Below are 25,321 nucleotides of genomic sequence, written 5' to 3'. Positions count from 1 at the left end.
TGAGGAGTTTGTCTGGGAGTGGGAAGAGAGTTGGGATTTTCTTTCTGGTTTCTCCTTTTCTTCCCTCAAAGTTAAGTGCAGAAGTAGTGGATTCATCAGTTGGGGGGGGTGTGTTTTGGGCTCCCCTTAGGAATGTTAGAAATTGGAATTTGCTTGAGTTCTGTCCTATGAACATGAATTGTTTCAGCCTTGGCCCTTTCATCCAAGAAAAGAGTCTTTCATCCAAGAGTCTTGGGGTGATGAGGACAAGCTAAATGCACATTTCTGAGTCCTTGTTAGAGGTGGTTCTTCTGTTAGATAAAGTACACTGAGGAATCAAACATCATGTAGATGGGACTAGTATATTTATTGACTTCTGCAGGTGCTCTTTGGCTCTTGCACTAGGTAGACTTTGTCTCACAGTCATTTCTAAATTTTTACTCTTCCTGAATTCTCTTCTCTTTAATCAGAGACATGCTGATGACAATGCTGCTGTAATTGAAACTGAAACTCAGACTTCATAGCAATGCTCTTATGGAAAAATAACTAAATATTTTCAGATAAAGCAGGAAAAAGCTTTTAAAGTTTACCCTGGTATTGATATTCCCCACTGGGCTTTGTTCTTTCACATGCATTTTCTTGTTCTGTTTGCCTCAGTTTTCATTATCTGAGGGCAGGTTCTTCACTTTCAAATGCCTTGGGTAGGTGTGTTATCAGAGAACTAGAACTTACTAAGGTAAAGAGAGAAAATACTGCCATCTTAAAAGGTTTATTGTCTAAACATTGCTTTTCAGGAGGGGAGAACACAATATAGACACATAATCAGGAGGTGCCTAAGTGGCTGTGTACCACCTATTATAAACTATTTTATTCTTAGTGCTTCTGGTATTATTCACTTTAACACTCTGCTTTTTGGAGGAAACGCATAATCTTGACTAAAAGGTAAAAAATAACCCTCCCCAAAGTCACCCAACAGTTCTTCCAAGTAGAAAATAAGAATAAAACCAGTTCATGCTACTAGTTTCAAGCTGCAGAAATGTAAACTTTACGGTGTCGTTTTATTCTGTGATTTGTAATCAGCACATTTCTGTTCCCAGACTTGATGGTGAAGGTCACTCGAATTCCTTGTCGACTACTTATAAGTCTGTCTCTCTGCCTCTGACCTCTCCAAATGTAAAACTGAATCTGACCAGTCCAAAAAGAGGCCAGAAAAGAGAAGAAGGCTGGAAAGAAGTGGTTAGAAGGTAAAGACTTGGATTCCATATTTTAACACTATCAGTGAACTTTTTCACTTGTAAACCATTCTCAAATACAGAATATCCAGCAAGGTTATATAATTCTAGAATTAACTAAAAAAATCCACCCCTCCTTTAGTCTTGCAGTGCTGTGAAAACCAATTGCAGTCCTAATTTGTAGTAACTCCTCACTAACTTAATGTCAGCATGACATGAACATTTCATTTGGTACCAGGGTTTTCTTCTCCTGTGAGTTCAGTGGAGTAAAGATAAAAGGGGAAGGGAGCAGAGGGCAGTGAAAAGCCCTACAGCAGATGATTGCACATGAACTAAGGGCAGGGTGGATGTGAGCAGAGGAGAGGTGGATGATCTCTTCAAGGCCAAAATTCATTGTGCTTTGAGCAGTGACCTTGATCACTTGTTCCCTGAAAACTTTTGTCACCTAAAAGTGAGTGCTTAGAGATAAAATGAGATTTAAAGATTTTCTGTAAAGCAAACTTTTCCTTTGAACATGTACTGGGGTTTATTGCATGGCCATTAACACCCCAGTATCTTTCTTGTAACCTTTATGGTATCTACTGCTTGCAACTAGAATGGTCATCTGGCTTTGCTCTTTTTGTTCTCTTTATCAAAAAGGAATACAGCACAAACATTCAGGTGTCAGATGCTTTTGGGTGCTCTTACAAAGCCCTCCTGCTTTTGTGTTCTGCAGTGGCAGTGACCAGATATTCTCATTTTGGAGAATTTCAGGCTGTGTGCAAAGAACATAATTGTACAGAGAATTTAACACATTCAGATCAGGGGAAGCCACAGACTGTTCTTAGTGAAAGTTTAAAAAGGCAGTTTAATGTGAAAATTTAGGTGTTTGAACCCTTGGAGAGTTGGTTTGGCCTCTGCCTTTTGATGTGGTCTCCAGTGGGGCTCTCCACATTGCCATGGCCCTGCTGGGTGTGTGGGAGCAGCCTGTCCCCCTCTTGGGCAGGAACCCTCCAGGCAGCAGCTGATCCCCCTCTGACCTGGGGCTGCTCCAGCCCTCCTGGGGCTCTCGAGTCTCACCAGCTCAGCTCGGCTGCTCACGTGGGGTGTTGTCTGCTCTTCTGGCCATGGCAGGGTTCTAGAGATGGCATCCAGAACCCACCCTGTCCTCCTTCCCTGTGCCATGAGGAACATTCCATACAGTTCTGCACTGGTGTTTGCTGTGCCCTGGCTGATGGAAATGTGTCCTACCAAAGTCACAGTGCCCGGGAGCTGCGTGGCTTCCTCTCCCAAAGCCTCTCCTGATCTCAGCAAGAATCCTCCTCCTTCCCTTTCCCTCTGAGTGATCCCCCAGCTAGAAAGGATGTCTGTCAAAGTAACGGATGCAAACATCCCTTCTGCCCCTGACAGGCAAGTGGGCAGAGTTTTGAAAGACCCTCCCCCCAGCAACACTCTGCAGCCAACACCGATCGAGCAATTCCAGCTGCAGAGAGGAGGGCGCTGCTGTTCCGGAGCAAAAAGGTACTGCTTGGGACACTTTTCCAGGTCAACACCATCAGGCTTGGCAGGGGGGGAGGGAAAGGACTCTGGGTAATGGGTGGGAGGGGACTGGACACTGGGGTGGGCTCTCCTGGAGGAGAAATGTCTCCCTGGGGTTCCCAGTGGGCTGAGGTGGCAGCAGACCAAGGTACAGTCAGGAACCCTGTGGGCAGTGTGGGTGTTCTTGAAAGTTAGGTGATGATGGAAGCTCTGGTTTGATAGGGAATGACTGGGATGTCTGGCTTGAGAGAGAGGCCTTGGGGTTGGAGGGCAGGAAGAAAACCCAAAGCAGGAAGCAGCCATGGGATAGAACTGGGGGCATACTCTGAAGTGCTGGGGATGGCAAAGATTGTAGTGTGCTGTCTCAGCAGGAGAGGAGGAAAGAAAACCACCTTGGCAACATGAGGTGATGCTTTAGAACATTTCCATTTATTTAGATGTTTAGAATAAAAGGTGTTTTCATTATGTCCTATTAAGTGAGAAACAATTTCCTGAGGATCAAGGACTGAAATAGTTTCCAGAACTGGAATAGCTCAGTGAAGATGGCAGCCTTTCCAGGGGGTGGTGGGGATCTGTCCCATGTTCAGAGGCACCTGCACTGTCACCAGTGGTTTCTGAACCCCCTTTGAATCCCCTCTAATTGTTCAGCATTGAGCCAGGCACATCACTAGCAAGCCTGAAGGCAGTGTATGGGTACCAGAAGTCCACACCACAAAGTCTGGGGACAGTGGTGGCCCAGAGACCACAACTGGGGTCTGGGTGCAAGCAGAGCTCGTGTTCCAAGACTTCCCAAATAGTGTGTGTGTGCACTGACCCACCAATACTATGTGAGTCAGGAAAACCCTAAACTGACTGACCCTGGTGACAGCGTTGTGGCCTGACAGTGAGCCTGTTCCTGCAAGTCTTGGCTGCCATCATAGGGGCTTCCAGCAGCTCCCTAAATCCCAGCCCTGCACACCTTCACCATCTGCCACCCACTGTTGTTTATTGGTGACTCTGCGCTTCCAGATCTTGAGGTCTGAAAGAGGTGAATACTCCAGGCTTGTGGATGCAGGTGGTAATACAGACTGATCACCAGGAAAACACTGGAAAGCCACCTTCTCCTTGCTATAATAGCTAAGCCACGGATGTTTATATTTGAAACAGCACTGTTTTTGTAAGTTTAGGTTGATAAGCTAAGGGTTTGTCTCACTCTGGAGTGATACACAAGATAAAATCCAGAAGTGTTTCTGAAGCAATGTGAGGCACATATATCTGTGTTACAGCAGTGCTGGAATATGTGCTGCTGGAGAGTCCTTGTCAGGTACTGAGGATGAGTAATTTGAGTGGGGGAGTTTGAGAAGGCTCCAAAGGGTGAAGAAAGTATCAGCAGAAAACCGCTTACTGCCCTGAAACTTCAGAATATTGCTTCAGCCACTGTCAGACAATGCATTTCACAAATTTCTGGTCTTTGTGATATAGGTCAAAGAAATTATCAGTCCCAGCTTCTGTCGTATCTAGAATAATGGGAAGAGGTGGGTGCAACATCACTGCAATTCAAGATGTCACTGGCGCCCACATTGACGTTGATAAGCAAAAAGATAAGAATGGAGAGAGAATGATCACTATAAGGTACAGTATCTTGAACTGAAAGTCTTGAGTCAATCCACAGTGTCATTTATTGAGAAACTTGTTTGCTTTTTAGGGCAGGACCTATTTAGCTTCTTGGTACTGAATAGAGCACACATTCCTGCTGCCAAGATATGCTGACAGTTGACTTCAGAGATAATCCTTAAGATACACAGAAGTCAAGAAATTACTTACTGGAGTAAACATACAATAGACTTATGGATCAGTCTGAAATTGAGGCTATGGAATGGTGTGCAAAGTGGGGTTTTCCTTTTGCAAAAGATAAACCTGTTTGTATTTAACCTAGGGGTGGCACAGAGTCCACGCGATACGCAGTGCAACTCATCAATGCCCTTATTCAAGATCCTGCCAAGGAACTGGAAGACTTGATTCCTAAAACCCACATAAGAACACCTGCTTCGAGCACCAAATCAATCCACGCAAACTTTTCATCTGGAGTCAGCACTGCGACTGCTTCCAACAAGAACTCCTTTCCTCTCGGAGCGCCGCCCCTCGTCACGTCACAGTCGTCGACACTGTCGACTTTCCAGCCTAGTAACAAACTGAACAAGAATGTCCCTGCGAACGTGCGCTCATCTTTTCCGGTGTCTCTTCCTCTCGCTTACTCTCACCCTCATTTTGCCTTGCTGGCTGCCCAAACTATGCAACAGATCCGGCACCCTCGCTTACCTATGGCCCAGTTTGGAGGAACCTTTTCACCTTCGCCGAACACTTGGGGACCATTCCCGGTGAGACCAGTCAACCCCGGCAGCACAAACAGCTCTCCAAAGCATAACAGTTCGAGTCGCGTGGGTAGCCAGAACGGGAACGTTTTGCAGACGGAGTCTCCCGGATTAGCTACGTCCAGTTGTCCCGTTACCGCCTCGTCTGGAGCTGCTTCCACCCAGCCGCTGTGCGTGACCAGCAACCGGACTCCCTCCTCGGTCAGGAAGCAGCTCTTCGCCTGCGTTCCCAAGACGAGCGCCGCAGCCACAGCCATCTCAACTGTGACGAGCACCTGTAGCACTCTGCCCTCAGCTCCCTCTGCCCCCCCGAACAACGGGCAGGTGCCCACGGCGTTCCTGCCATCCAGCGCTCCGCCGGCGCAGCATTCCGCGCTCAAAGCGGACTCGTTCTCGGCCGTCTCGGCGCCCAAGGAGAAGGTGCCGACCCCGGAGCAGCCGCCCGCAAATGCACCGGCTTCGGTGGCGAGCAGCTGCAGTGTGGCAGCCAGCAGCAGCTCGGGGGCACCGAGACCCGCCCCTCCAGCAGCCCTGCCCCGCTCAGTAACGCCCAGGAGGAGGCACTGCCAACCAGCATGTCGGAGATCAGCCCTTCCATGTCGATGCCTTTCTCATCCAGCTCAGAAACTGCTCCTCTAAGCTTAGCGTCGCCCAGGTCAGTTGTTGCAGATAATCAGGACACCAGTAACTTACCTCAAGTAGCTGTACCAGCACCTCGAGTTACTCACAGGATGCAGTCCAGAGGTTCTTTCTATTCAGTGGTACCAAATGCAAACCTCCATCAAGATCCTCAGTCTATTTTTGTTACGAATCAAGTTCCTTTAACACCTTCTCAAGGTCCACCTGCTGCAGTGCAGCTTTCGTCAGCCATGAACGTTATGAACGGTTCTCAGATGCACATTAACCCAGCAAACAAATCATTGCCTCCTGCCTTTGGGCCAGCAACGCTCTTCAATCACTTTAGTAGTCTTTTTGATAGCAACCAGGTGCCAGCTAACCAAGCATGGGGAGACTGTCCACTCTCTACCCGAGCAGCAGCTGACCCATCTTTCACTGTTCAGTCTACCTTTCTGAATAACTCTGTGCTAGGACACGTGGAAAACGTCCATCCCGACAACTCCAAGGCTCCTGGGTTCAGGCCACCTTCCCAACGGGTTTCAACTAGTCCTGTAGGTAAGTCATTAAGGTCGTGCACTGGACAAAATCCTTTCTCCAGCCATTGCTCTTTGATCATCTCAAACTGACGGAGAAGTAGTTTGCAAATGACAGTCGGAGAATGCTCATGTAATGAGGATGGCCTGTTTTCTCCCAAGTGCTCTTTAAAATGTTGATGATTTTTTCTTCTTCAGCTCTTCTAGGCTGTTAGGTGCTGGGAAGATTGCAGTCACTGCATTGTTTGTCCTCTGTAAGACACAGGAATGCTCCCACCAGTTTGTAGAGTAGCACTGATTTTAAGGTTTGAGTTGGAATGGAACACGGTGTGGGTGATGCCAAACCTGAGGACTCGTGGAGGTTCCAGCTGCAGCAGTGACTGTATGCACGTGTTCCATATTTTATGTGAGACTCCAGTTTGACTCAGTGAGGGGAAACTCTCTGTGCCTTTTGATTCCTGATACAGCTCTGGGATTTTAATAAGCTTATTTTGTGCTTTGGGAAATTGGTGTGCTACTGCATGGGGTGTTTTATTAGGAAGTTCAGTGTAGCAGTCCAAGCTTATCTGGATGTATTTAAAATGGGTTGGGAGCACTGACATTGAGCTCCCTGCCCTTGCTGTGCTCTGCCTGAAGGATCTTGGCATTCCAGCTCTTTCAGTCAACTGGCTGCACCCATTTGGCTGGAAGGGACCCTCAAGAGATGAATTCTGTGCCAACCTTTGCCCTTGCCATGGTGTCTGTGGGGTGCCCTGGTGTAGCTGGAGAGCCTTACCCACACAGTGTGTTGGGGATTTGGGCTGATGCTGGGACAGAACTCGAATGCTGGGCTGGGACAAGTCAAGTAGTTTGACTTTCAGAGTAAAGGAGAAGGGAGCATTTGGAAGATGTGATGGTGAGGAAACAAGATTTTCAGCATTCCTGCTCCTCTCAGTTGATTTACAAACTTGCAGGACCTCTGCAAACCAGAAAGCTTCTCTCTGACTGGCTTTAACCACAGAACTGGGGTGCTTGCTATGACTGTAGTTTTCTTAATAGTTTAATTTGGGCTGTAGCTCTGCAAAGCCAGGGCACACCTAGAGCCCTGAGCCCCATCCAGTGTCAGCCTAGTAAGCAGAACCAGATGTGAAAGGTAAAGTAACTGGACCTTGTTTGTCAGAGACTGTTAATAAAGAGCTGCCAGATGCTCAGCAGGCTCCACAAACACGAGACAATGGCTCAGCTTTTCCTCTAAATTGGCTGTTGCTGAAATAACCCCTGGGGCAGGAACCCTGTGGCAAGTGGGATCTGCTGCTTTCTCTGCCCATGGCATCCTGTGTGTGCAAACACTGACTGGGACACCCCACAGCAGCAGAACACTTTACTGTTTCCTTATGCAAAGATCATTTGGTTGCTGTGGGGGTCCTTTATCCTTAAATGACTGTAAGTATTTAAAAGGCAGTGTAAATCTTTTTCTGCCCTGCATTAGGAAGGTTAGTTAGGTAGCCAAGGAGAGCTCACACAGTGGACTTTGGGGGAGTTTAAGTGTGAAGTTCTCAATTGAAGCTCAAAAATACTTGGACAGAACATGTTTTTTCTGAGCTGTGATTCTATTAGGATATTGCAAAGTGAAGAAAAAGTGCAAATAGGTAGGTGTGCTGCTGAAATTGTGCTAGGCAGGAGTGACTGGTTGGTCAGGTCCTTAGTTAATTCCTTTAATGTCATTTTACTTCCCACTGCTTTTGGTCACCTTCGTTTCAGAACCTAAATTGTCTGTCACACAGGTTTAGGGGAGCCTGGGGAGAAGGGGATGTTTGAAAGGTGTGATAGTGAGGAAAGGAATGGGCACAGTAGGCTGAGGACTTCACCAGCACCTTCCCTCAGAGTCCAAGTGTGGTCTGTCCATCCATCTCATTCACTGGCTTGTCCCCAGCTCAGCCTGCAAGGTGGGTTGAACTGGGAACTCCCATGGCTGTGTCCACAGGGCTCAGTGACAGGGTTCATGAGATTTTGGAAGGGGCAGAAGGGCCGGTCACTGCTGGCTCATCCTTTGGCCAGCTCAGCCTTTGGCCAGCAGCAGCACGGTGGACAAGGAGCAGCCTGGGCCTGGCCCGGCAATTCCGTGTGGTGAGAGGGGATGGGAACGGCTTTGGAACAGGTGAACACCCCCGCTCTCATCTCGGATGTGACTGCACTCAGGGAGCAGGGATGTGTCTTTCGTGCCTGTCTTGCACAGTTGAACCCTGGAAATTTTTCCACAAATAATATTCCTTGGTGACCACCTCTAAACCGATTTGGTGGAGATTTGGTATCATTTGTGCACTAAAGCAGCATTTTCTTAACAAGTTCTCACCTCAGGGTGGAGTTTGGGTACTCTGCTTTTCCTGTTCATGAGTAAGCTCAGCTGCAGCTTGAGTTTTCTCTGCTTCACCAGTTCACCAGGCACAGATCCCCCTGCAGATCTTACTGGCTGTGGATCTGTTCTGGAAAAGGCCTATTTGTTCCACATTTTAGGTCTCTTGTCCTGGCAGCTTGCAGATTGAGGGCAGACTTAGCCCAACCATTTGGGGAGGCTGTGGAGGAGACCGAAAGAAATCTACTTGTTACTTCTTTCCTCTGAATTTTAAGAAGGGATTTGAGACCTTGCTTATTAAAAGAAGTCTTGGAAGTTGAAATATGCCAACTTAGGAAGCAGCACCTGAGTGTGGAATTGTGTGAAATGGACTCTGTTTCATGTGGAGTGACTGAGTGTTGTGGCTGTTTCTCTAAAGGTGGAGGTAGCCCTTGCAATAAACTGCATCTGCAGGACTGCCTGGGGGCTTTGATAAACTGAATTTTGAGCAGAGTTTGTGTGAGATCAATACACTCCTCTCAAAAGCTCAGTTATGCTTCCAGAGCATGATGAGGAGTTTGAGTTCATGGCCCAAATAACTGCAGAAGGTTTTAGTGTTACAAAACCTGATTTTTTTTGGTAAGTACATGAATAGGAAGCTCATTACTGCAATCAGAATTTGGTAAGCCATTGTTCAGAATAGCTATTTTTAAAATCGAGCCAAGTTTTTCATCCACTCTTAGGAAGGACAAGATAACGATAAAAAGTGTTCTTTATGACCTGAAAACTCTGGATTTGTGGATCTCTGGCTGTCACACTCCCTTCAGCACATGGAACATACCCAGCAGTGCTGAAGTGGTCTTACACTTCACAAGCTGTGTACCCATCATCCTCCTGAGCCATCCAAAGACACAGCTGGGCATCCCTCTCCTGCAGCAGAGCTGTTTTTGTCATAATCCCTGCCTTGTTCTTTGTTTAGGATCCCAGCAGTGCCCGTGGGCAGCAGCACCTCTGTTACCCTTCTGTCTGGGGTAGACTGGGGATCTTGGGTGGCTTGTCAGCCAGGTGGCAGCTCCTATTTTGATTTGTGGTGGAATTGGTCATCACAGGGGCATTTGTGGGTAGAGGGTTGGCCAGAGTGTCCTGTCCGTGGAAGACTGTCCCCCCACACTGGGGTCCCTCAGCTGAGCACCCCGTGTTCCAGCAGTGTGGGGGGTGTATTTCTCCTTGGCTGTAAGGGAGACTTCTCTTTTTAACCTTTAGGCTAGTGAGAAAAATACCTCCTTCAAACCCAGCAGGTCATTTCTGTCCATGTGAGCAGGTTGGATCTGGCACTTTTGGAAACAGTAAGGTTGACTTGGTTGATAATAGTGGGGGGAAAAGACCTGGCTTTCAGGAACTGTCCAGGTGCTGGAGGGTGCCCCTCTTGTCTGTGACCTGAGGTCCTGCCTGGCACCACTGCTGCTTGTACTGAGGTGTGTGTAGGTACAGCCTTCAACCTCTCTCTGCAGCAATGTAGGCTGGTCCTGGTTGTGGTCATTTTGAAATGTTTAAATGGTTTTGAAACTAATCTTGTTTAATAGGCCCTTGAAACTAAACCCAAAACTCAGGTGAACATACGGCCATGCCCGTTTCTGCTTTCAGGTAACAACGTGTGATAAGAGCTTTTACAGCGTTTTGGAAAAGTACTTAAAAGCTTTGGCTTACTAAAGAAAACTGTGATTCTCCCTTGTTAATAATTTTTGTGGGACTTTGAACTCTTTCTCCCTCTCTCTTCCTCTCACACATCCCTGGAGGAAGAGCAGCCCCCTCCCCTGTGCTGCTGTGCCAGGTCAGCCCTGTCTCTCTGGCCACAGCATGCTCTGATCTCTACATGAAGGTGCCTATGAGATGGCAAAGTCCATCCTGCAGAGAACTCCTTCCCAGGGGCTGGATTCCCCTGGGACTCTCAGAGAGCCCTGTATCCCTGTTGGATTTGTGTGGCTTTTCTGTAAGCAAAGATCCTGGCCACTCCCAGCTCTCCTGCTCTGCCCTCCCTGCTAAGATCATTCCTTTCAGTGACCAAAGGGATGGCTGTTTTGGCTAAAACCTGAGGCCAAACCAGAGAGCCTCCAGAAATACCTCTGTGGTTTCTAAGGGAGAGTCGTGCACCTGTAAAATGACCTTACCATGTGCAGATGCCCCCGAAGGTGATGAGATGCTTTAATTATATTTGGAAGCACTAGCTTTCTCTGGTGCTTTGAAGCAGGTTCCCAAAGAGAGATATTTAATCAAATTTATGTTTATTTCAGGCTTACCCTCTCTAGATCCATCCAACAGCTCTACAACTTCTTCTTCAGGTCCTTTGACAGGCTTTTCAGCAAACATACAAGGAGCACGGGTTTACCTTCAAGGGCCAGCGCCTGTTGGGACTCCCAGCTTTAACAGACAGCATTTTTCACCACATCCTTGGACAAGCGCAACAAATTCATGTAGGAACTTCATGGGTCTGTCTTAGTTAACTATAAATTCATAGCTATTGTCTTTAGTAGATTTCTAACTTGAGGGGAAGTTACCCAGTGATGCACAAAATGCTTTCCAATTGCTTTTAGCAGCTGTGAGGATGGCCTGGCAATCCCAAGCTGTGCTATTTTATGGGGGGGGTGGTTTCCCATGCCATTAGTTCTGGTAGCATTACTAAAGGTATATTTGGGCAAAAAACCAAGTCATTGTAGGCTCTGAGAGGAGAGGGCACGAAGCTGTGGGGGAGTGGAGGTGATTATAGCAAGCTAAAAATTCCCCTCTACATAGTTTGAGTGCAATATTAGGTGAAAATGTCATGTTTGCCATGGTTTGAAGTTATACTTGCCTTTTTTTTCTTTTTTTTTAATTGGGATCTGGAATTATACTTAAAATGTTCCAAAATATTTGAGCATCATCCGAGGTAACAGTGGGGGGGTTCCTGCTAATGGGAAGAACATGGAAGTAGCTTTACAGAAAATATGGGTCTTTAATTCAGAATCTTAGCTGAAGAGGTTTTTCATGTCACTGCATGCAACTTCAGTGCCACTCTTGAGTTTAAGAACCTAAATGTTTAAAGGAGTGCTCGAAGGAAGTTGGGTTTCCCCAGGAGAGTCAGTGACGCTTCTGAAGTTGGCGGGACTTACGCTCTTGGGTCACACCTGTGGCTTTGGGAAGCTGTCTGATTTCTCTTCTGCTGGAAGCGGTGGATACCAAAACCAGGCTGTTTAGATATTTATGGCATTTTGGCTGATGTTTTCACCTCTTCCTGAAACTCTTCCATGTTTCTTATTCTTTCTTGTAATTAATGTAGATACACTACTATGTCATGAGAATATCACGATTCTGATGGCTGAAAGCATTTGTGTTATAATGTTGATTTTTGAGAATTAAAACAACTTGCAGACAGAATTTCTGTGCAAGACTTGAGGAATGCTTGCAAAAAAAAAAAGAGCCTTTAACACATCTTATAATTTGCGTTGAGTTAATATTGGGGGGATAGAGCGGGTGGCATGTATGCTTTAATACCTTGTGTGCTTTGTGTGTAATTAAGCACAAGAAATACTCTTTCCAGCAGGTGAATCTCCTATTCCATCAGTTTCCTCAGGATCATCTTCACCCCTCTCAGCTGCTTCTGCACCTTCTAACCTGGGCCAGCCAAAAACGGGTAACGCCAACCAAGATCGAAAGGTGCCCCCTCCCATCGGGACAGAGAGACTCGCCAGGATCCGGCAGGGAGGCTCCGTCACGCCCACGCCCCTGGGAACCAACTTCACAGCCCCCGTGGGCCACAGCGGCATCTGGTCCTTCGGAGTGAACAGCGTGTCTGGTAAGTGCTGGACAGCCCAGAGGAACTTCCAGGACCTCTCAGAGGGACTGGGAAAGGAAAGTGGAGGAGGAATAAAGTTCCACAGTCGGTACTGATCTTCCGTGCAGTGCATCCCGAAGGGAGGGCTGGTGTCAGTGCTGGGAAGTGAAGTTTTTGTGGAAAGGAGGAGGTGCAGCATTTGAGGTGTAGAGCGTTTCCATTGGCAACTCTAAAGACAAACATCTGAGTCCTGCATTTGTTGTGTGTTCCAGCAAAGCCCTCCACGCTCTGGTTAACCTGTGTCTCATCACTGCTGTGTTTGTGCAAGGAAAACTGGTGTGTGCTCACAGGCTGTGCTGGCAACTCTGTTGGATCTTCATGGTTCTGTTGTGGACACCTGGAACTCCCAGTTCCTGGTAGTCCCCATCCTCTCCACCCTTGTCTGGAGGATCAGGATGGCCAAACTTACCTTGCCTCACCAGGCTGCCTTTCCCTGGTTTTGCCCCTGTCCCAAGTGTAGCTTTTTCCTGTGTTCCCGTGGCACATGGGAGGCTGGAGGGGAGGAGGATGTGTAGCCAGCCTCACACAGGGTCTGCTGCAGCATCCCTGGGAGAGAGATGCAGGTCAGACAGGTGTGTTTGCACTGTAATAGATTATCAGCCTAAGCCTGCAAGTACCTTCTGCTGTGGCAGGTCTGCCCTGGCCAGAGCAGAGCCCTCAGATACCTCTGGCTGTGTGTTTTCAGGGAGCCTTTGGGTGGATGTAGGTATGTGCAGCTTCTGAATTCTACTCCAGAGTATCTGCAGTGAATTTTCAATCTCCATTTTCAATCTCCTTTCCAGAAGGCCTGTCAGGTTGGTCTCAGCCTGTCATGGGAAGTCATCCAATGCATCAGCAGCTGTCAGACCCAGGCACGTTTTCTCAGCATCAGCCCATGGAGAGAGATGATTCTGGAATAGTGGCTCCCTCGAATATTTTCCACCAACCTATGCCAAATAGTTTTGTGGATTTTTCTAAAGTAAGTTACAAAGGGTTGGATTTAGTCTGTGAAATGACCAAGGACTTTGTTGTATCTCCTATTCTGCCTGTTCACACTCCGTGTGTGTGCCTCTGCTGCTCACCACCCCAGTCCTGAACCTCCCCTCACCCCAGAACTGCCCAAGCCTGGAGACACATCTAAACAAAACCAGAGGTTGTAGATTGCAGATGTTCTCTGGTCTATAGCTGAAGGGCCTCCGTTGCCCTCCAGTGTTTTCTCTCTCAGAGGCTCAGGAAGGTTTCACAAAGCTTGCTCAGCTCTTGAGGCTGATTAAAGGTTTGCTTAATGCTTTCAGCACAAATCATGCCCGCAGTACCACACACCTTCCTTAAGGAAGTGGCAGGAGGAGAGGACTCAGCACATTTCAGAAGGAGCTGTAGCATCTGCTCTTGGGATCTTCTGCATGGCAGAACAGCATAATTCACACACAGGGAGAGAATTCCTGTAATTGGAAAAAACTGCTCTGTAATTTGCTCTTTCTGAACTGACAGGATATTTTAGATGGCCATTAGGGATTACAGAAAATCTTTAACCCAGAGTCTGTGCTCGTGCTCTGCTCTGCTCAGTGCAGCCCCCTGTACCCCATGGCTGTCGTGGGCTGCAGAGAGGAGGGAGCACTGAGGTCACTGGGTTCAGCTGCTGGCCTGGCTTTGAGGGCTCATCCCAAAGCTCTGTGTGTGCTGCAGCCTCTGCAGAGGTGTAAGGTCAGGAAAATGGCTGAGCTGACTGGAATCTCCAGCTCTGAAGAGTCACCATGTCCCATACTCTGCCCCAGTGTTCCCTCACAGTGCTGAGATTCCTGCCATTAGGGGAACGTTGTGTATGGATGTGACCTGCCTGTGACCTGCCTCTGTCACCTGGGCAGACGTGGTCCTACAGCCACCCTTCACCGAGTGCTCTCTTGTCCCCTCAGGGCCTGCCCATCTCCATGTACGGCGGCACCCTGATCCCCTCGCACCCCCAGCTGGCAGATGGCCCAGGAGGGCCCCTCTTTAACGGGCTCCATACTCCAGATCCCGCCTGGAATCCCATGATCAAAGTTGTCCAGAACTCAACAGAATGTACTGATGCTCAGCAGGTAGTGTGGCTGCCTTTTCCCACCTGTGCTTACCCTGGGCTTTATATGGTGGTGTGATACCCGTTTTTGGATTGGTGGCATGTTTGGTTTTTTTCAGTTCTTTGAAACTAGAATTGAGGTTGTTTGCATGGCTTTTCCCTACTCTGTGTGTGTGTGTGTGTGTGTGTTCATAAAATACCCATGGAGCTGTCAGTACCAAACCTTCCAGGTAAAACAAGCAGCATTTCGAGACTGCTCAGCCAGGTACTGGACTGTTACACGTGAGAGGGTTTATATCTGTGCTCAGCACCTTGCAGGTTGTCAGTCAGACCTTGGCTGGAGCTGGAGAGCTCCTGCCTTTGGACAGTCTGGTTGTATTTTGGGGGAAGCCTTACGCTCGCCCTCAGTGGTTAAACACTGTTAAAGGAACCTTTATTTGTTTTCATAATAGATTTGTCTTTTTATTTCTCGCTGTAGATTTGGCCTGGCACCTGGGCACCTCACATTGGAAACATGCATCTCAAGTACGTCAACTGATTTAAGGGGGTCTTGTCCTTGTTTTAGCCTGGTTTGGGAATCTTTATGACCTTGAAGAACCCTGGGGATTTTTTTCATGTGCCTAAGTGATTTTCTGTGGGCTGTAACAATGGAAACTTGATTGCCCGTTGTATAACAACAAACTGACTTTCCTATACAAATTGATTCTGTTCTCTGGTTAGTTTAGCCACTTTAAACTTAAAAAAAAATCAGACAAAACTAGTGCTTTTGGCTAAACACTACTGACTGCTCCTTGTACGCAGCAGAGAACTAGCTGATGACACGATTTCAACCTTTTAGGGTGGTAAATACCTGTATAATTGTTTACAGACTTAAAAGGAAAAGCTGAGTAAATTTCATGTCGTATAGTGGCTCTACTTTATGTAGCCTGTATTAATGTGAAATATTTACCTGAATACTCAATAAAAGGAAAACAGCATCTATAGGTTGTGTGTGAGAATTTGGGAAAGGGCTGGATGTTGTTTTCTCGGTAGCTACTCTGTGCCTGGTGACACATCCCAGGGCCACATTCCGAGCAGGTGGGTGCAGCCAGGATTTGGGAGGGTTTGGAGCCGCAGGTGTCTGTGATTGATGTCTGCAGAGCCCTTCCCCTTGCCAGTTGTGAGCCTTTTATTGGTGTGAACCTGCTTCTATGTTACCTTTTTGTCCTCCTGGATTAGTTCTGCTGCTTTGAGCACTCCTTTTGCAGGTGGGTCCCCCAAGAGATGAGGTTTTGCTCAGGGCTGCAAGGGCTGACAGCAGTGGTAGGGAAATGCAGGGTTCCTTCATGAGCTGCCCAGAAGCAGATCTTGGGAACTAAGTGCTTCCCTCTGGAGGAAAACCTAATAGATTCAATTCTAAGCTTCTTGTAATGCTTTAAATCTGGTAAGAGCTCCTCAAGTCTTTTCTGTGAAGAAGAGGAGGATTTTCGCACTCTGCTTAAGAAGAACATTAATTCCTGACCCAGTTCCCCACTTTCTGCACTTGGACTGTGCTTATTTCTGCTTTTGCTCCAAGGCTGTGCAGTAACCACATGGAATGTTGGGTCCATTCCTTAAGCAGGGAACTACAGTGCATGTAATGTCTAATCTAAAGGACTACCCTCACTGGTGGAAACTTCACCTTTCCCCACCTTATCCAGACAAATCCTTACATGCAGCAGCAGAATTTCCCCAGGAAAAGCATGAGGAAAAGTACTTAAAAACCACAGTGCACAAGCAGTATCTGAGTACCCCAGGCAGATCAACCTCAGAAGCACTACTGGATTGTATATTCAGATATTTTTCCTGGTATTTGAGGAGGAATGCAAAATAAATTGGAAGTGCTGCTGCCCCACTGATAGTACATACACCTAAGGAGAAACACATTAGAATCAGTCAGAGAAGGGTTTGGGTTTGAAGAGACCTTAAAGATCAGCCACATGGCTTAACAGCAGTTGTATTGAAAACAAGTGGTGTTGTGGTGCAGGGTGAGGTGCAGGAGAGGGGTGGGGGGCTGACTTTCCTGGGCTCCCTGGCTGCAGCAAAGCATTGCCATGTCCTGCCCCATCCCAGGGAGCCACTGTCTCCCCAGCCCAGAGGGCTGCAGCTCCAGGGTGACACAGTCTCCTCCATCGCACTGCAGGACAAGACCCAGCATGGGGATGGGGCTGTCCCTGGAATGCCCTGGGCCACCCCAGCCCTGCCTCATGTGGGCAGCTCTCTCCCTTGCTGGGCTCTCCCTGTGCAGCTCTGTCCTTGGGAACACGGGCATCTGCTGTGGACACTGGATCCAGGCAGGCCCATGGGGTGGTGGCAGCCCAGAGCTGAAGTGGAAAAGGGAACCCCGAAGTTTTGTAGGAAGATCCTGCTTGAAGTTCAGGCCATCTTTGCCCTGTGGTTGCAGGGGGGCACAGGCAGAGGCAGGGGCTGGGGAGTGAGCTGGTGGCAGTGCCACTTTGCTGGTGGGTGCAGGGCTGGTCCCTTGGGGCTGGCTGGCTCAGGGGGAGGCACAGGGGCTAACATGAGAACCTGCTCCCACCTGAGTTCAGCAGCCCCAGGTGGCAGAGCCCTCCCCTGCCTTCCTGCCCCCTTCTGACCCCCCACCAAAGCTGGGGGTCAGCTGTTGAGCAGTTCCTTTTCTTTGCTGTCTGTCCTCAGGGAAGTGTGTGAGCTGGGCATGTTTGGGTTGAGCCACAGCTGCCCACCCTGTGGGCCCTGGCTCCATCACGTGCCTTCGATTAAGCTGCTCTGCCGTGGAGGAGCCCAGGCCGGTGCTGTGGGGCCATGGCAGGCATAGGCTGTGTAACGTGTTTGTGGTGCCAAGCAGGAGCTCTGGGCTCCCTGGCACCTCAGGCAGCAGCTCCAGGCTCCCTGGCACCCTGGGCTGCACCTCTGCCAGAGCCTGGCAGGGAGCTGGTGCTCGGCTGCAGGGATGGCCGGGCAGGGGACAGCAGGGCAGCAGATGTGGCACATGGGCCAGCAACGCCTTGCCAGGCATTGCTGGCAGGCAGTTGGGATGGGGGGGGAGGTAGTGTGGGCCCCAGGTGGGCACTGCACACCTGGCAGGCTGGAGGAGGAGGTGTCCCATCAAACCCAGCTGCTGCCCTTGTGCAGGGGGTAGCAGGGGGCTGGATGAGCTGATGGGAGGGTCCCCAGGGTACCCCTGTGGGACACCCAGCCTTTGCTGCTCAGCCTTGGGCACGGAGCTGCAGCTGCCTGGCCTCTGGGTTTGGGCTGAGCTGTGTGCCCCAGGCTGGCCCTGCCCTCCAGGGATGGCCAGACCTGTGGAGGTTGGACCCCCTGTGCTGAGCCCTACAGAGCTTCAGGAGCCTCAAGGGCAGGAACAATGTGGGCAAGAGCTGCCAGGCAGGACGGGTGTCACGGGCTGCCCTGTGGGAAGCACCGTGGTGGCTCCAGAGCCAGATGTGTCCCTAAGCCATGGCCGAGCTCTGGGTCCCACCCCCTGCTCTGGGCTGTGGTGCTCAGGGCAGGGGGTGGCCGTGGCCAGCAGTGCCTGACAGCCCCTGCTTTTGGCAGGTACCCGCATCATCTGCGACCGCAAGTTCCTGCTGGAGTGCAAGAATTCACCCGCGGCCAGGACCCCTCCCTGCTGCCTGCCCCAGACCCCCGGTGTCACATCCCTGGCCCAGTCCAGCCTCGTCAAGCTGGAGGAGCTCAAGGAGCGGAATGAGAGCAAAGAGGCCATGCCAGGTGAGCAGCCCAGGCACGTGGCACCCACCCGTGGACCACCTGCCTGGGGCACGGGGCTCCTGCCTGGCCACAGGGGCCAGGGAGAACCCAGCCCAGACCCAGTTCCAGCTCCTGACCCCTCGGCCTGCATGTGTCTTCCAAGGCAGCCCCATCCTAACCCTGGCCCTGTATCCCTCCATGCCCTTTGCAGATCAAGACCAGTTTGAGATGGACATCTGAGTTTGCAGCTCCCCGTCTCCAGGCCATGGCTGGGCCTGTTCCTGGGCCTCGTGGAGGTGCTGGCACCGTGACCAGCTGGCTGCAGCCCTCTCTGATGCTGGGGATGGACGTGTGACACCTCAGGCTCTAGCACAAGTGGCTGGTGCAATTGCCTAGGAGCTCATGCTTGATCAATAAACACCGTGAAACCCCTGTGCTGACCTGGTGTGTGTCTGTCGGGGCTCAGTGGGGTCCTCACACCCCCAGGGAGGGGGCTGAGCAGCACCAGGAGGGTGCAGAGGACACTGCAGGCAGGGGTGGTGGAGGCCTGGGGCTCTGTTCCCAGCTGTGGTGAGGGGGCAGCTGGTGAGTGCGAGTGGGAACAGCACAGTCAACACCTAACTGTGGGCATGTGTTTGTCCCTGGACCTCCCTGTCCCAGAGGCCACACCTCTTGGGTCCCAAACTCGAGTCTGAACTGTGCCAGGAGGGCAGGAGCCCAGATGGGAGCAGGGGCTGTGGCTGCAGCACAAACCCTGGCCATGCCGACCTGCTGGGGACTGCTGGCACATTGCCCTCCCCAGCCAGCCTGGACCTCTCCTGCAGCAGAGCTGGGGCTGCTGTAGGCACCCCATGGCCAAAGGTGAGGCCAGGAGGGCCAGGCTTTGCCAGCCCGTACAGCAGTGACACAGAGCACTGCCTGCTCCAGCCAGGTGCTGCTGCTTTCTTCCCTTCACATCCTGCTGGCTGGGAGCACCCTGCCAAGGCTGCAGCCCCTTGGCCAAGCCTGACAAAGCAGCCATGGCCTCACCCAGCAATCCTGCCTCCCACTACCCCTGGGAGCCCCAGGACCTGCCGGTGCCAGAACCCTCAGGCAGACTGTGGCCGGGGGCAGGTTGGTGTTGTTTATTAAACATAATGAATCGCCACTAAAATGTCGCAATGATTAAAATCCCCTGTTCCTGGATGAGGATTGGGAGGCAGAGGGGGTGCCCCGACTCCCTCTGGCAGCAGGGGCCCTGCTCCTGCCGGCAGCCCTGGGCAGGGGCTGCCCCGCTCACAGTCCACAGCCCCGGCCCCGCCTTCAGGGCTCCTCCTGGCCCGGCTCGGTCTCGGTCTTAGGCTCGGTGTCAGGCTCGGTCTCGGCGCTGCCGTCGGTCGCTGTGTCGGGCAGGTTCCGTGTCTCGGCGATGAGGCGCTTGACGCCCACCATCCACTGGCTCACCTCGTTCACGTGGTCCACCATGAGCGAGCGGTGGATCTCGTCAGCCGCGTCCCAGTGCTGCTGCTGGAGCTCTGCCAGGACAAGGGAACCTGTCAGGGGGTGCAGGACCCACCTTCCCACGGGTGCCCCCGACGCAGGGCCCGCCGCTGGCCCGGCTGCAGCCCCCTCGCCCCGTACCTTCCACCAGGAGGCTCATCCTCTTCCTCACCGGTGCTGACAGCTTCCCCTGAGCCCACGCGTCCTCCAGCACTGTCAGCCGCCGCCCGATGTCATTGCACACTTGTTTCTGGAAGCAGAGGTGAGCTGGGAGCCGGGGGATCTGCCCCCACCAGCTCTGGGCAGCGCCCGGGGCAGGGGCGGCTCTCCCCGCCCCTCAGGTGTCCCGGGGACGGGCAGTCCCCGCACCGCGGGGCCCGAGGCGGCGGGAGGGGCCCGGGCTCACCTGCACCGAGGGCCGGCAGGAGTCCAGGGCCGCCCGCAGCGGGGCGAGCACGGTGTCGGCGGACACGCTGCACTCCCGCTCCTCCGGGCACGGCCGCGCCTCGGCCCGCGGGGCAGCGCCCACGGGCCCCAGCGGGGGCGGCCCCAGCGCCCGGGGGGGCGGCGCGGAGGGGTCCGCGGGGGCACTGCCCGGGGCCGGGGGGCACCTGCGGGGCAGAGGCGGCGGCGCGGAGCCCGTCAGCCCGGCCCGGGGCCCCGCACGCCGGGTCCAAGCGGGGAGCGGCCCCCGGGGCTCCGGGCGGGGCCGAGGGGCGGGCGGGGGCTCGGGCGGTGCTGACCTGGGGTGTCCCCTCGGGCGGGGGCCCGGCGGGTGAGCGGTGTCCGGCGGGAGCCCCCGGCCTGCGCCTGCAGCCCGTACGAGAACTGGGGGGGGTCGTTCCAGCCGCGCTCCTGGTTCCCTGAGGCGGCGAAGGAGCGCGGTGAGACCGCGGGGGGAGGACACCGAGGGGGACCCCCCACCCCGGCACGGCTCCTCCCGGCTCTCCCCACCCCCGGCACGGCCCCGGCACCTCCCCGCGCACGGACACCCTTCCCAAGGGGCCGGTCCCGCCGGGCCGGTCCCCGCCCCGGGCAGACCCACAGCGTCCCGGTGCCCCCGGGCCCCGCCGGTGCCCCCGTGCCGGAAGCGCCCCGCGCCCCCTCACCCGGTCTCACGTAGGGCTCCGCCATCCCGCCACGTCACGGCCGGGCCGGCCCCTTCCGCCCGCCGGGGGAGGGCGGGGAGGGAGGGGCCGGGCGAGTCCCCGCCCCGCCGGGCCGGGACCGGGGTCGGTGCCGGGGTCGGGGCTCTCCCCCGGCGGCTCCAGCCCCGGCCCCGGCCCGGCCCGCTACGGGCTGTGCAGGAGGGTCCGCCGGAGGCGGAAAACCTCCAGGAAGGAGAAGAGGCCCCTCTTGCGGGCCCCGGCACCCGCTCCGCCGCCGCCCCCCCCCGCCTTGGCCGCCCCGCGGGCTCCGTCCCCCGCGGCCGCCGGTCCGGCCCGGCCCCGGCCCGGCCCGCTCTTCGCCTTCGCCCCCGGCGCGGCGGCCACGAGGCACTTCTGGTACTGCACCTGCGGGGGACAGGGCGGGCAGCGCGGGGGGCTCCGCACCGGGGCCGCCCCCGCCCGCCGCCCGGGGCTCACCATGCAGGCGGCCTGCACCGCCTCCGAGATGGTGCCCGCGTCGGGCTCGCACCAGAAGGCCGCGCACTGGAAGCGTCGCCCCGTGTCCACGATGAGCGCGAAGGTGTGCGCGTCCCGGCCCACCCCCAGGAAGGTCACGTACCGCACCTGGCACTCCCAGATGTTCGCCGCCTCCTCGGGCTCCTGCGGGCACCCCGCGGGCCCGTCCAGCCTTGGCCGCCCCCCGGGCCCGCCCCGCCGGGGGCACCCCGGCCGGAGCCCCCCGTGCCCTCCAACCTGCGCCGGCTGAACCCTCATGGCCGTGTCCGACACGTAGATGAGGGAGGGCGTCCAGCTCTCCCGCCCGGGCCGCCTCGTCAGCTTCTCGATGGCCTCGTTCAACACGTCCATCCCTGCGGAGCGGGACACCCCGTCCCACCCCGTCCCACCGGCCCCGGGACGCGGCTGCTCGGCCGCCCCGCGGAGCACCGAGGGGCTTTGCTGCTCGTCCCCCAGCTGCGGGGGTGGGGGGCAGCGGTGCTTACCCATGGCCCTGGGCACGGGCAGGCTGCCGATGTACAGCGCCTCGTAGGTCTGCATCGACTGCCTCACCGCCTCCAGGATGTCCACTGCCAGCACGGGAGAGGTGGGGGTACCCCTGTGTCCCCCATCCCCCAGGACCCCGGGCTCTGGCTGCTGGACAGCCCCGCTGCCCGAGGGCGGGCTGTGGGCAGGGGGAGCACTGGGGGACGGTACCTTGCAGTGGCAGGTCCTCGGTGGAGATGGGCTCCAGCGTGGCAGCGCGGGGCAGGCGGCTGCTGGCCACGGCTCGCTCAGCCACGATCTGCAACAGATGGGGGTCCCGGTGCCTTCCCTCACCTCCAAGACTCCTGGGCTGTGCTCACACCCAGCAGGGCCCCTGTGAATCCCACCTTGGAGCACATTTCATGCAGGGCCTTGGCGATGCCCTTGGCGGGCACGTTGCAGTGGAAGACGTGACACTTGAGGACGCAGGTGTCCTTGTCACTGGCCACGAAGGCAAAGTCTCTGCAAGGCCATGAGCAAACCAGTGAGACCCTGACAGAGCCCCTTCCCGGCACTGCCCCCCAGCCCTGTGCCCACTTACCTGTCCCTGCAGCCACGGTGGCAGTCGGGGAGGGAGGAGAGGGGACAGGTCACTGCTGGGGTGCCTTCCCCCCAAGCGGGCAGAGCCACCCCCAGCCCCCAGCTCTGCCCTGGCCCCAGCACCTGCCATTGTTGCAGCCAACGCCCCAGACACGGATGTTGAGGATGGGCTGGCGGTGGATGAGGCTGCGGTCGAGGGGGTCCACCAGGCTCATGGTGTCCTTCTTCAGGATCATCACCAGGTCCTGGCCCTGTGGAGGGGCAGCGGCTCCCTCAGCCTGGCAGACAGCCTGGGCTTCCCCAGAACCCAGTCCACATGTAGGGACACCCCTGTCCTCCCAGCCTACTCAGCCCCAAGTGTGGGAACAGCCCTGATTCCCACCCCTGCCCTTCCCAGATGCAATTCCCACGTGTGGGGACCCACCAGGCACTCCTGGCACTGTCCCCAGGAAACAGCCCTGCCAGACCTACCTGCCCCACACCTGGAACCATCACATGGATACCCTGGGTGGAGGGTAGATTCTGCCACTGGCACTGGTCCCTGCTCCCCCCAGCACGATCCAGCCTCGGCAGTGGGACCCTGCCTGGCAGCCCCGTCCCAGGCTCTCACCTCACCCCGGTTCTCCGCAGAGCCCTGGCCCTTGCTGTTGGAGAGCTGCTGGATGCAGTTGTTGACGGCGATGCTGCTCTTGCCCGGTGCCAGGTCCTCCTCGGGGATCTCCACCCAGCCCAGCGAGCGCACGGCAAAGCACTGAGCAGAGACACGCTGGGGCTCCAGTGCCCGCTGGCACAGCCACCTCTGCCCTGCGCCCCTCACCGTGCCAGCGGGATCACCCCTGCTCTGGCTCCCACCCATCCACGTCCCTGCCAGCTGCCACCCGCTTCCTCTCCTGCCAGCCCCTGCCCACGCTGCGGCAGCGGAGCCGGCGGGATGCAGTACCTTGGAGCCGGGCTCTGCGCTGTGCTGGATGTCCTCTCCATGCCAGGACAGTGAGGGCCTGCAGAGGGACAGAGCAGTGGGTGGCATCTCCCTCTGCGGGGTCCCTGGGGCACCCAGGGAAGTGCCAGGGATGCCCTGGCACCACCATACCCCCATGCCACCAGCTGGGAAGCATCCCATGGGGGTGGTCCTGCTGGTTCCAGCATGGGGGGCTGCTCTGCAAGCACCCAGTGGTAGTGAAGGATCAGTCGTGCCCCATAAACAAGGCAGCAGAGCACCAGGGTAGCCCTACCTCCGGGTCAGCGAAGCCATGGGGCTGGGAATGGGCCTGTCCTTTGCCGAGTGCTTCACTCCGGGGGCCTGGCATTCCTGGGAGACAAGAGGAAAGGGAGGGCAACAAGACAGGCTGTCAGGAGGCACCAGGTAGGAGCCCTCGCTCCCAGGACAGCAATGGGCCTGTGGGGATCCAGCGGGGCCAGAGTGAGGCCAAAACTACCATGGGACCTGATGGAGCTTTTCAGGGGGCCTAACCCTGGCCAGGAATGGGCTGAGCAAGACTTTGGGGTGACAGAGACAGGCTTGCTCCGAGGGGAGGCTGGCCCAGAGGGCCCTTCAGCAGGCTCCTGCCGGGGGTGGGGTGCAACACAAGCCACCACCCCCTGTACCCACATCCCCTACCCTTCCCTGTAGCGTCTCCTCTCCGTCAGCCTCCGGGTGCCCTCCTGGGCCGGTGGTGCGTGCAGGGTGCTGCCATTGCGTCGTGCCCGTTGGCACATGCCAGTAGTAGGTGCCCAGAGAGTCACAGATTTTCCTCCAGCCTGGGGGGAGGTCGGGGTCTGTCTCCAGGCTCTGGTCGCTCCAGAGATTGTCTGTGCAGAGACAGACAGAGCATGTGAGGCAGGGAGTGGGGAGGGAAGGTACCCCAGCTGCGGGATGCTTTACCCAGCAGCGAAAGGGTGCTGCGGTGGCCCCTGGGTGCGTGGCTGGGCTCACGGCCCGGGAGAGGAGCGTGGCGAGGGAACATGGCACAGCGCCAGCCAGGCTGCGGTGCTGGCAGACCCCGCTGCGGGGACCTGCCTGGCTGACGTGCGGGGACAGCGGGACCCCGGCGGGGCATTCCGGGCCTGCCGGGCCGGTCATCCCGCGGGGCTTCGGGGCAGGGCCCGCGGCCGCCAGCCCAGCCCAGGAAAGGGCCGGCACAGACCCCGGGGTGCGGGCCGAGGGTGGTGCCCCGGGGGCTGCAGCCGCCTCCCCCGAGCCCCGCGCGGGCACGGACACGATCCCGTGGCGCAGCTCGGCCGGAGCGAGCCTGGGCCCGCGGGGGAGGCGCGTCCCGACCGGCCGGGGTCCCAGGGGATGGGGGGTCCCGGGGTGGGAGGTCCCGGGGATGGGAGGTCCCAGGGGTGGGAGGGGGTGCTCCGGGGTGAGAGGGGTGCAGGAGGGCGGAGGTGCCCAGGGGATGGGGTGGGGGGGTTCCCGCGACCTTGGCGGGGCTGGGCGGGCCCCGATCAGCACCGCGGACAGCGCCGGGCGCGGCCGCCGCTCCGACCCGCAGGACCCACCCGGCCCCGGCCCCGAAACCCCCAGCCCCGCCCCGCAACTCAGCGCCGGCCCCGCAAGCCGGCACCGATCCCGCAGCGCGGTCCCCCAGCTGCTCCGCGGCCCCAGACGCGGGGCTGGTGCCGCGGGCTGTGCCCCCGCCCGTGCCCGCCCTGCCCCGCGCTGACCGTCGCAGTTGACCAGGACGATGGCCAGCATGTAGTCCTTGCCCAGCATGGCCCCGCCGCCGCCTGCCCAGGCCCGGACCCGCGGCGGCTGCGGCGGCAGAGGCGGGACCGGGGCGGGACCGGGGCGGGGGCTGAGAGGGACGGGGGAGGGGGCGCGGGGGGTTCGACAGGGCGAGATAGGGAAGGTGCGGGCGTGTCCGGGGCCTTTCGGGTGTGTCGGGGCAGAAAAAGAGACGCTGGGGAGAGAAGGGGCTTTTGGGGCTGGAAAGGAGGTTCCTGAGTGCGGCAGCGGGGCCGAGTCAACCCCTTGTGCCCTCATGTTCCTCCCATTC

The 25,321-nt window shown here is 55.3% G+C and overlaps 3 protein-coding genes across 3 annotated transcripts in view; 1 reads left to right on the top strand and 2 right to left on the bottom strand.

Moving 5' to 3' along the window:
• ANKHD1 (ankyrin repeat and KH domain containing 1) overlaps positions 1–18,580 on the top strand; it is a 98,742-nt gene extending 80,162 nt beyond the window's left edge. The window contains 12 exon segments of the mRNA XM_050311906.1: positions 1,077–1,223; positions 2,601–2,711; positions 4,191–4,340; positions 4,645–5,588; positions 5,591–6,253; positions 10,834–11,013; positions 12,117–12,371; positions 13,193–13,368; positions 14,303–14,467; positions 14,924–14,970; positions 18,001–18,174; positions 18,365–18,580. Of these exon segments, the coding sequence (XP_050167863.1) occupies positions 1,077–1,223; positions 2,601–2,711; positions 4,191–4,340; positions 4,645–5,588; positions 5,591–6,253; positions 10,834–11,013; positions 12,117–12,371; positions 13,193–13,368; positions 14,303–14,467; positions 14,924–14,970; positions 18,001–18,154 (2,992 nt within the window). The 3' untranslated portion in view covers positions 18,155–18,174; positions 18,365–18,580.
• A 676-nt stretch (positions 18,581–19,256) lies between these two features.
• Positions 19,257–20,766, bottom strand: SRA1 (steroid receptor RNA activator 1). Its single transcript, XM_050312456.1, has 4 exons — positions 20,742–20,766; positions 20,039–20,442; positions 19,774–19,882; positions 19,257–19,667 (listed from the first exon to the last, which is right to left on the bottom strand). The coding sequence occupies exons 1-4, from the start codon at positions 20,764–20,766 to the stop codon at positions 19,456–19,458; spliced, it is 750 nt and encodes a 249-aa protein (XP_050168413.1). The 3' UTR covers positions 19,257–19,455.
• APBB3 (amyloid beta precursor protein binding family B member 3) lies at positions 20,378–25,067 on the bottom strand. Its single transcript, XM_050311914.1, has 14 exons — positions 24,990–25,067; positions 23,941–24,131; positions 23,555–23,631; positions 23,263–23,320; positions 22,933–23,073; positions 22,446–22,573; positions 22,324–22,329; positions 22,130–22,244; positions 21,954–22,041; positions 21,743–21,826; positions 21,495–21,610; positions 21,219–21,401; positions 20,742–21,146; positions 20,378–20,495 (listed from the first exon to the last, which is right to left on the bottom strand). The coding sequence occupies exons 1-13, from the start codon at positions 25,036–25,038 to the stop codon at positions 20,925–20,927; spliced, it is 1,458 nt and encodes a 485-aa protein (XP_050167871.1). The 5' UTR covers positions 25,039–25,067; the 3' UTR covers positions 20,378–20,495; positions 20,742–20,924.
• Positions 25,068–25,321: the final 254 nt, after the last annotated feature.

The sequence above is a fragment of the Myiozetetes cayanensis genome, unplaced genomic scaffold (genome assembly GCF_022539395.1).
Source record: "Myiozetetes cayanensis isolate MyiCay16 unplaced genomic scaffold, myiCay2020 scf17, whole genome shotgun sequence".
Lineage (NCBI taxonomy): Eukaryota > Metazoa > Chordata > Aves > Passeriformes > Tyrannidae > Myiozetetes > Myiozetetes cayanensis.
This window is presented reverse-complemented; position numbering and strand designations above follow the sequence as displayed.